At 42.9% G+C, this 10641-nt stretch overlaps 3 protein-coding genes across 4 annotated transcripts; 2 read left to right on the plus strand and 1 right to left on the minus strand.

The window, feature by feature from the left end:
- The first annotated feature begins 265 nt into the window (after positions 1 to 265).
- pdcl (phosducin-like) lies at positions 266 to 3176 on the plus strand. Its single transcript, XM_079288826.1, has 4 exons — positions 266 to 360; positions 1228 to 1415; positions 1530 to 1711; positions 2098 to 3176. The coding sequence occupies exons 2-4, from the start codon at positions 1241 to 1243 to the stop codon at positions 2659 to 2661; spliced, it is 921 nt and encodes a 306-aa protein (XP_079144952.1). The 5' UTR covers positions 266 to 360; positions 1228 to 1240; the 3' UTR covers positions 2662 to 3176.
- A 3228-nt stretch (positions 3177 to 6404) lies between these two features.
- rpl28 (ribosomal protein L28) lies at positions 6405 to 8261 on the minus strand. Its single transcript, XM_079288868.1, has 5 exons — positions 8219 to 8261; positions 7614 to 7701; positions 7236 to 7359; positions 6641 to 6759; positions 6405 to 6543 (listed from the first exon to the last, which is right to left on the minus strand). Exons 2-5 carry the CDS (start codon positions 7692 to 7694, stop codon positions 6454 to 6456), a joined length of 414 nt encoding a protein of 137 aa, XP_079144994.1. The 5' UTR covers positions 7695 to 7701; positions 8219 to 8261; the 3' UTR covers positions 6405 to 6453.
- A 258-nt stretch (positions 8262 to 8519) lies between these two features.
- On the plus strand, positions 8520 to 10566 carry LOC306792717 (uncharacterized protein). Of its 2 annotated transcripts, XM_079290003.1 has the most exons (7): positions 8520 to 8724; positions 8892 to 8914; positions 8992 to 9106; positions 9246 to 9358; positions 9444 to 9543; positions 9671 to 9792; positions 9937 to 10566. In XM_079290003.1, exons 3-7 carry the CDS (start codon positions 8994 to 8996, stop codon positions 10059 to 10061), a joined length of 573 nt encoding a protein of 190 aa, XP_079146129.1. In that variant the 5' UTR covers positions 8520 to 8724; positions 8892 to 8914; positions 8992 to 8993; the 3' UTR covers positions 10062 to 10566. The 2 variants fall into 2 exon arrangements, with proteins under 2 accessions (XP_079146129.1, XP_079146128.1); XM_079290002.1 differs by having other exon boundaries at positions 8520 to 8914.
- Positions 10567 to 10641: the final 75 nt, after the last annotated feature.

Genomic DNA, 10641 nt, shown 5'->3' on the forward strand with positions numbered 1-10641 from the left:
CTATTTTGACTGCATATGGTGTGGTTGAGGTGTTTTATTCTAACTAAAAAACATTAATTTTAAATATGCCTTTATGGGGCAATATACGAACAAAGTTGTTACAAACATCACAAATTGAGAGATGCTACTTCGTTTCCTGTTATGTCCGAACCAGTCCACACCATAAATACAGCTTAAACCGCAACTATTTAGCGGAATGTCGGATGTCTTTGCGCTTGCACCTCCCAATCACGACGTTTTCGGTATCCTTGAAAGCATCATACTCCGGGAGAGTGGTTTACGGCTAAACGAGCAGATTAACAGGAGGGAGCTTTGGGAGTTGGTGGTATTTTAATAACCTTCGCTGGACATACAATCAAGGTAAGATAAGTAATGGACATCATGTTTTTGTAGTAAAATGTTAAAAGAGATTGAATAAATACACTCTCGGTTTATGGCTCGCTAATGTGTACTGGTTGTCTCAGGAAGTCGTTGCAATGGCAGTTAGCTCAGATGCTAACCTAGCTCACATTCTCAAACGCAAACTGTGCCCTATGTCCGACTTCATAAACGAGATTATTGGATTGTCTCTATCCTCTTTACAGTAGCGTTGAGGTACTTGAGGAACCCTGCAAAAACAGCGATGAGCTCGCTAACGATATCTAACGTTACCTGACTTAATGCTGGCTATCGTAGCTGTCACAAGGATTCACAGATAATCTAGCTAACAGCTAACGTTAGGTGTGTGCTGCAGGCCTTAGCTCATACTGTTTACTATGTGACTATGTATAATGCAGTTGTCCTATTTTTTGTTGACATAGGCCCTTTCTAGTCTGATCTATGACAGTTAGGATGGCTGCCAATCTGGATTATTATGCTCCACTGACTGATACTATTGTGTGATATAGTTGTTTATCTGTAGAGATTTCATCTAATGAGGGGTTAAAGATAAAGCTGTATTGTCTCACCGTCAGCTGCAGCTCATGCAAATTATTAGTCAAATTACTCAACAAAATGGAAACAGGCCTCCTTATTTAACTATAGTCGAGGGATTTTAAGGCTCAAGTGTATTAGATTAGTTCGTATTGAGGTTGCTCAGTACAGACTGTCCTCTGGTTGCAGTACAAAGATGAAGAATGAGCTCATGAGTCAACACAATGACTCCTTCTCATATGAAAGAATTAAGCTTCCTGTAAATGGTATTAGTGAGTTGCATTAGTCTATCACATTGAAAACTTCTGCCCTCAGGTGAGCCGTTGTAATGACGACTCTGGATGACAAAATTCTGGGAGAGAAGCTGCAGTACTACTACAGCAGCAGTGAGGATGAAGGCAGCGACAACGAGGATGAGGAGGGGGAGAACAAGACCATCCGGGACGCTAACGTCGGGGAGCCTGAAATAGACTACAGCGCCGATGGAAGTGCCGTCAACACAGGTACTAAAACAAGCATACAAACACACACACACCAAGACAAGTACTGTTCAAATAAGACCGCTGTGCGCAACTTTGTAAAGGGCAGTGACGGTAAAACTGGCTATTCTCTCTCAGGACCAAAGGGTGTCATCAATGACTGGAGGAAGTACAAGCAGCTGGAGGTGGAGCAGAAACAAGAGCAGAAGAAAGAGATGGAGAGACTGATCAAGAAGCTGTCGATGACCTGCCGCTCTGAACTCGACCTGGAAAAAGACAAAGAGAAAGAGAAAGCGCTGCAGGAGAAAATCAAAGGCAAAGTGAGTAGGATGTGGACGAACTATAGACAAGACGAGAAAATCTTATTCCTCACTCCCAGCTGGCAGTACATGGGTGACTCGCTCTTGAAACTGAGCCACACTCGCTAACGGGACACTTGCTGTGGGAAAAGGCTAAACACAGGCATGATATTAATTAAATACAACCTCATTAACATGGTGGAGTCCCTGCAACCTCCATCCTCTAATTTCTGACAGTCTAATGATGGATTAGTGGCACATTTGGTTTCACTAATTTACATACATATCTTATGCCCTGAGAAACAAGTTTATCATTGTCACAGATTTATAATTCGCAACAATTTAAACCTCCAGAGCACGGTTCCTTTTAGTAGCTGACTGTGTTTTCCTCTTCGTCTACCCCACAGATGACCATGCAAGAGTACAACATGCTCCAGGAAGAAGAGGACGACGAAGACTTCCTCCAGCATTACCGTATGCAGCGCATCGCGGAGATGCGCCGCCAGCTCTGCAGCGGCAAACGCTTCGCGCAGGTCTACGAGTTGATCAGCGGCGAGGACTTCCTGGAGGCTTTGGACAAGGAGGACAAAAGCACCCTGGTCATGATCCACATCTACGAGTCCGACATCCCGGGCTGCGAGAGCATGAGCGGCAGCCTGATGTGTCTGGCTCAGGAATACCCGCTGGTCAAATTCTGTGGCGTGCGCAGCTCGGCCATCAGCACCAGCGCTCTGTTCAGAGACAGTGCTCTGCCCGCTCTGCTCGTTTACAAAGCGGGCGACCTGATCGGCAACTTCGTGCGGGTGACGGACCAGCTCGGGGAAGACTTCTTCGCCGTAGACGTGGAGGCGCTGCTGCAGGAGTACGGCCTGCTGCCCGACAAGCTCCCCATCGTCTCCAAGACGGTCCGCAACGGAGCCATCGTACAGAACACTATAAGCGATGAGGACTCCGACCTTGATATAGACTAGAGCCGGTTTTTTGTCTTCCATGAATAATTTGCTTCGGAAACGTGTGTACACAGTCTGCATGGACTATAGATGATTTTTATGTACGTGGACCACCGTAGTGATGGCAGGTTGAGCCAGGATTGCTCTGTTATTACTCATACAGCCGGCATTGAAGCAGAACCAAAAGTAAATGCACACAGAACATCATGGCCGAATGATTCTCCTCATGACATCAATCCATGGTAAACACAAGTTATAATTATTAGTACATTTTTGCCATTATTAAAATCGAGGACCTGTTATATGCAGTGAGAATGATGTCGATGTTAGTTTAATTGTTTTTGTTTGAGCTGTGACTGTGTTATTTATTCATTGTGTTTAAACACAATCCCTGTTTTGTTTAATTTGCATCTTCATTGTATTAAATGTGTTTCACTCTGTAGAATACAAATCCTGCAGCCCAAACCGACTTGTAGTTAATTTTATAACTTTTATATGTGCTGTACCATTTAAAATAGTGAGGCGAATAAAGAAATGTTTGGACTCAGTGCCTGTTGTATTGCTTTTTAAAATTTAATCAGAGTACAAAGTGAGGGATGATGGACAATAAAACAAAAAGTATACTGTATACTAACAGTGGATTTATTTGGAGTAACATGAAAGGCGTGTTTCTAGCTGAGTTCAGCAAAGAAAGCGATAAGCTCACTGTACACTACCTGCTCAGCACCAAACAGCAGACAGACAAAGTTATGAACGAGCTGCTGATCGTAGTGGAGCACGTAACAGCTGGAAGAGCCAGAAATTCCCCTCACGAGATGGTTCATCATAACTTTTATAAGTTGGCAAATAATTAAGCTTGAATATGGATTTTTCATTCAGTCGGTCAAAGTAAATAATCAAATATTAAACACATTAGGCTGCTGAGTTCATCCTGTAAGTATCCATTTATTGTATTCACAGATCAGCTCAGGTGAACACAGGTACTGTCAGACACTGGACCTCATTCAGAGCAAACATTGTGACTTGTCAAACACAGGTGTAGTTAATGTCGTTAGGAACAGAGCCCTCGTTAAAGTTATTGGTTCCACCTGTGCTTTTCCTGATACCAAAGATTATTTCTACAAGGAACCCAAACTACTCAATGTTTATTAGTTTTTATAGCTAAAGGGATAACAAAAAAAAAAACTTATACAATTACAATAATAGCATCACTGTCATAACAAAATGTGGTTCCACATAACCACTATGGAAGTAATTAAAGGAGTCAGCAGGTGTAATCTGCTTTCATTCAGCCTCCACTGTGCTGATACACCAGCATTCAATCAAAATGCTCCTTTCCAGTTCAGTGAACTCCCCAGAGATGAAGCGTCTACACAGTGAGGTCAACTCAATCCTTTCCACTCAATAATCACTCTGAAGAGGAAGAGCCGGGTTAGAGCTAATCCCTGCAACCATATCAAAACCCACTACTCAATTATTATTACTGCATAGTTATGACTTGTCCCCATGGGCCACAATATAATAACTTTATTGAGTGAGACAGACAACGGCTGAAGTTCCGTGTAGCTCTTCAGTGGACGCCAGGCTAACGTAGCCTAGAACTGTCTCATCAGCAGCAGGGAGAGGCAGAGTAATGTCAGCAGCAGGAGGGTTGTTTCTTCATGGAGGGCAGCAGCTGAGTCGTGCAGGTCATGTCCACAAAGGGCATGCTCCAACAGAAGATGGGTATCTGCGCTGATGCCTGCATGGAAGGGAGAAATAGTCACATCATCATCATGCAGGGAGTATTTGTCCCCTTTAACCTGAGTGCAACATGTGTTGTGCTGCTAGAAGGCTCATTTGTGGCAGAGTAGATTTACATTTCACTTCATTGTCCCTCTGGTGCTTGTATGACCCCGTAAGCCTGATTGCATCCCACATCGCCACAGAATCAATGCCAACTAAGGCTAACGGGCTCTGCCACAACTTGCTCGCTCAATGCAGTAAATCTGCTGGAAGCTTCGGAATATTTTTCCTCAGCCGAAGAGACCAGCATGTCGAGGTACACACCGTGTTCTGACCATTCTTCCCACAGATGCTGGGCATCCTCATTGTGATGTTCACTGTGTTCGTGATGATCTGGGTCTGTGTTAAATCACAAAACACAGTGAAGTCATGAATGTAGTGGTGGTTCTCCGGGTGAAAGAGAGAACACCGCATGATAACATGAAGGAATGAAGACAGCATGGAAAGGATTAAGAGACAGCAGACAGGACACACGCAGGAAATGAGAGTAAGGGGAAAGAGGAGAGAGAGCATTTAAAAACACATTTCATAAGAATAATATGCATTTCAGTGTTGGTCCCACAATGTACTAGCTGGCCAATAGGATTCATCTTGTGTCTTGAGATTAAAATTAAATTCAAAGGTTGTATTTGGATGTACAAAAGCAATATGTGTACTGGTGTAAAATGGTTAAAGACAAAAAAATATATATTGTATATATACTGTATATAAATCGATGGTAAAAGACTCCGTACCATTTGAGTGATGCAAGAGCATCCGTTTGAGTTCCCTGAGGGCTTGGGTGAGGTTCTCCAGCCGGTCATGAAGGTGGATGTTCTCCTCTATCAGAGCATGAATTGTGTCCTGCAGTTCAAAGCTCCGACTTTGCAGCACCAGCAGAGCCACGGGCATGAAGAAAAGCACGGGCCCTAGTCCCCTCATAGCGACCGGCACAGCCTCGATCACATCTTCAGAAGCAGAGCCAGCCCTCTCACAGGTGCGTCTCAATCCTGTGTCAGAGAGATGGGCTCCACTGCAGAAATGATTGCTGCAGTGGGCTTTATCAGCTTAAACTCAAGGGGAGGTGACGAGTGTATTTATTTCCAAAGCCATGGTTGGAAAGCTGCCAGTGGGCTGCTTTAAAATCTATTCAATGTTTCCACCTCAGTGGTTACTGTGACTAAAGCAACAGGCCCCGATTGCTTCAGTATGAGCTACTGTTGCGGTGAAAAAAATGAGAAAAATAAAACGTTAAGTGTTGAGTTCTTCACGGATTTGTGTAAAACACAGTCCAAACATATGGGTAAAAAGCTGTGATACAGATAATCAATGCACAGACATCCTCCTGTTCGATTAGTTGCAGCTCATTTCTGTCACATGTAGTACAGCATCCACATCATCACTGGGACATCAGCGCAGTGAGGTCAAGAGCATGGTGATTTAAGACTTCGATATGATTAAAACCCTGCATAATTGTGTAGATTTCAGCTGATCTTAGAGCATCTAGAGGTTGTTCTGGTGCTTATATCATTTGGCAGAGGCCACAGCAAAACTGAGTGCCCACTTACTGACCTATTTCTAGTCACAACAGCTAAATTTGTTTGAAGTTTTGGGATGTTAGTGCACAGGAACAAGCACATACCTCAAAAGCAAGTCAACAAATGTCTTAGTAATATTTACAACATATGGAGTTGTACGGATTATAAGGCATTAACTCTGTTCAAAGTCTGTTCTTATCTGGATTACATTTCCATGTGCGAGACAGCTTCCTTTCAATATAACTCATGACTATAAAACCCTGACTCAATCCTTCACTGATCATGTGTGATCTTGCTCATTTACACTCAAAAGTATCAATAACTGACAATTATGCATAAAAGAACCCTTGGTAATAACTTCACTCATTACCATACTATATAACTAGTGAGATATCTGCAAAATCCTTCACATTAGAAGCCACAGATGTAGTACGGATCCAGTTAAGACACAGAACAATGTGGTGTTTTTTTTTCTAAACAAGAAGCTTTTATTTATGAATCATGTGTATCATTATGCTGTCTTGGCAGCCTTGGCGCGCTTCTTCTTGACCACAACAGGCTTCTGGCTCTTCAGAATGGCGCTGGCACGACGCAGGGCAGCCTGGGGAAAAAAATGACTCAAAATGATTTTCCTGAACGCTTTGAAATATGAACTACAAATAAGAAGTTTAGTGCCTGAAATCACAACTTGAGCTCACCATGCGCAGGTCCTTTCTGTACTTGTTCTTGCTAATGATGTGCCTCAGGCTGTTCAGGGTGGCGCGAGAGTTCTTGTTGATGGTGATCTTCTCGTAAGACTTGGCGGGTTTGTGCTGGCCTGTGCAGCAAGATAACAAAGCACACGTTCCAGTGTTACCACATTAGCTGCAACGATCCACTAACAAATAAATAACACGGGACCGCAAAAAGTCTGAGGTTACATAAATCCTCTATAGTATCTTACAGGGCAGTGCTCAACGTAGACACATTTATTTTCCTTACAGATTGGTCTATGTTAGCTGATTCCAGAGATAAATAAACTGGATAGCCATCATTTAGATTCCTGCTAAAACAGTCAATTGGATTTTTTGACTCTGTCCTCCAAACCAGTACAGGTCAATTTCAGCTTAAAGAAAAAAAGTGTGTTGACATTCAACAGCAGTCCGGTTGTACAATGTACATTCAGACGTATAATTCAAATGACTAAGAACACCATGTGAGTATCAGGTAAAGACAGTCTTATTCAATGCAATAAATCACTTGTTTTACAGACACATGAAGTGCCTGAAGATGAAAACCGTGTCAAAGGTTTACCTCTACGCTTCTTCAGCACCACGACGATACCCTTGCCATCGGCAGCTGGCTGCACGCCGACAGTCTTCTTGTGCACCAAACCATTGAAGCGGAACGAGTTCTTGGACTTCAGGTTGTTGGGCTCCTGTCACATAAAGACATAATTCAGAGAACCCTACTGGACAGCTTGTGTTGGTAGTACAAAGACAGACTTTTGTGCACGTATTTCACAATTAAGACCAGTCCCATTGTATCCTGTAAGCTACAGGGTCGGCACGGAGCACATAGTATACAGTATTACAGCGGTATGTAGAATTACTGAGTCCTGGTTAAGACTCATGTGTGTTGGGAGGTCTGTAGCGGTCTGAGCAGAGAGACAGGCAGTGCAATGTTACTCACAGTGCTGTAGGTCTGTCCGTTCCTCTTGATGAGGAAGCTGGAGCAGTTCCTGATGACCATCCACTGCAAATGGGACGACATGATGAACCTGGACAAAACAAAGACAGTGATATTAAAATGAAGCACATCTGAAAGCAGCTTTATGTAGCAGTTGGAGGTACAGACACTAGATAGTTGCAACTGACAAGAGTTATCTGTTTGCTACTATTTTTAATAACTTCAACTCAACGTGTTCACTTAGTTTCACGATTCTTAAATTAGCCAACAGATAAGTGGGGGAAATTGTTGGCCATGGATTTGGAAACATTATACATGTGTGTATTTCACGACTGCACTCATATTAAGACAGCAGAGTTGTTGCATTAAAGCACAGTTAGCTAAAGTTAGCTCCAAAGCTGATGGATCACGACGAGGCCCAACACGAACGAGGTGCTCACAAATGTATCTTTCCATTCCTACATTATTCAAGTGCATTTCGTGCCACGTTGGATGTAAAACAATTACCACAAAATGAATACCGTTCGTTCGGAGACTAAATACAAGTCGGAAGACACAATAAATACAGTTTGGTGTGTAGCTAATAGCTGCCGAGGCGACCACGTTACCTTTTAGCAGAGAGAGAGGACCGGAGAGACCGGAAACCGCTTTACGGAACCTCTGTCACAGATCACTGCGCACCTACAGGTAATTTGTTATGCAACATTTACCATCGAACACACATTTTATATAATTTGAAACATATAATGAATAGATAGGGTAATACTTCTATTTTTACTACGACACTAGAGCATATTAAATCTAATTTTATCATGTACTAATTATCCGCAAACTCCGGCGGAGGAACACGTCTTCACCGCGCTCGGTCAAAGCCTGACGTCATTAATACGCGACTCATGTTTGCAGACAGCCGTCAAAATATAAATGTTCAAATGTCAGCTTGTTTTAACCCTAAAACGAATTATAATTTAGATGATGACACGAGTGCATGTGAAGGATACGCACAGAGTAAATCAGACTAATCTATTAGTAAGAATTGGTATTTTTGGATATAGATTTGGGGAAGTGTTAAGTGGATGGTGTCTGAATGTTGATGTGGAAGCTGTTAACTAAAGTAAGTTGTCAGAGGTCAAAGTCTTTTGTAAAATCGCTCATTATAAAGTTACAGTAAGGTGTAACATGGCACCTGCAAGCAGTGTCTTCATGTGAAAACATGGATAAAGCAGAAGATCTGGAGACACTTGGTGAGAAACTGTACACTCTGATTTACCCCAAACACAGAGAGAATGCTGGAAAACTCACAGGTGAGGTGACCTGCATGGCACGTCTTTTGATATTGATGATACGAAATGAAATCAAAGTTCCCAAGTATGTGTCCCAGGTATGCTGCTGGAGTTGCCAGGTCCTGTCCTGAGTCAGATGCTGCAGGACAAGGCCACGCTGACCGCGGGTGTGGAAAAGGCCCTCCGAGCCCTGCAGCAGGCACAGGAGCCCAGGTACAGCAATGGGCACAGGGTTGCCAAACCTGATCTCCTCCCTCCATCATACAGTCTGGTCTTGGCACACCATGGAATTCATGTGAGTGTCAAAAAACTTTCAAAGTGTGCATTAACATGTCACTGCACCTCTTTGCAGCACGGCCCTATGTAAGAACGACGATGACGTGTCTGTGTCTTCTGACTCTCTGGGGGAGCAGCTGTTTGAGCTGGTGGATGTTTACAACACCGGCCACTCCCAGAAAATCACAGGTAGGCAACAGACACCTCATATTATGCAGTAAGATACCCCTTAGACTTTTTGTGACATGCTAAATAATTTGCTGTTCTTTAACAGGAATGCTTCTGGAGCAGCACAAAGAGGCCGTCTTAAACCTTCTTTCAGACCCCAAACTGCTGGAAGAGCAGGTGAACTTCGCCCTGAAGACACTTAAGGAGTATGTGACTTAGAACTGTTGATTGCAAGTGAAATCTACAAAATTAAATATTAAGAAAAAGCCAATTTTCTTTAATAAATTACAGTTAAACCGCTGTTTTAATATTGTTCCTGCTGCCTCCCTTCAGGCAGAGCATGGAGGGGACAGACATTAGTGACGCGTCAGACGCTGACGACACAGAGCGGCTCGGAGAGAAGATCTTCTCACTGGTGGAAGAGCTGGATCCACTTCATGCAAATGATATTACAGGTGACCTGAAGATTGATCTTCAGATCTAATATCTTTGGAAGTTTATCATCTTTGTTATGTTATAGGCCTTGTAAGGCGTGGATAAAGGCTAAATGTTTATAACACTGATATTTTGGTTCTAGTCCTCTGCATCTATTTGTGCAGGTATGCTGCTGGAGATGGACCCAGCTGCTCTCCAACAGCTGCTCAGTGACCACACAATGCTGGAGGTCGCTGTTCAGAAAGCACAAGCAGCGATGGACACTCAGAATCAAACTCTCTCTACTTGACCAGAGGAGCAATATTTTCCACACAGAATAATACATTAATAAATGAATGACTTTGATGAACTCTGATAATATGATGCTGGGAAAGAGCGGGCACATCCCTTTAGGAGATCGTGGTAACACATTTTACCTGCATAAGCAGCCATCTTTGTTTTATACTCATTGCTGAGTGGACTGTGGAGAGTCTAAGTTTGACTAAACTTACTGTAAACAATTGAGAAGTCTAGTTCGCCCAAATTGATATTGCCCGTTTCGGATATGGGTGCTCACTTTGTTAGCACGTGACTGTCTTTCTCAGATAAATGGACTGAGCATACGTGTCCGATTATAAAACAATTATGCACCGATGTCGCTCCACCTGGGAGCCGAGCTTCCACACAAGACATCATCGTTGCTTGACGAAGTTGTTTACAGTCAGAGGATTTACTTTTAAGTCTGTCAAAGAAGTGACGCCAACAGTCTTGCTATGACAAGTTTTTGTACTGTACATAATGATGTAAGTTGAATTGAAAATACAGCAGAATATATATAAATGAAGTATGCGTTTGCATTTCCATGTTTATTAGGTAGAAATGAATCACTA

Source organism: Melanostigma gelatinosum (assembly GCF_949748355.1).
Source record: "Melanostigma gelatinosum genome assembly, chromosome: 18".
Classification (NCBI taxonomy): domain Eukaryota; kingdom Metazoa; phylum Chordata; class Actinopteri; order Perciformes; family Zoarcidae; genus Melanostigma; species Melanostigma gelatinosum.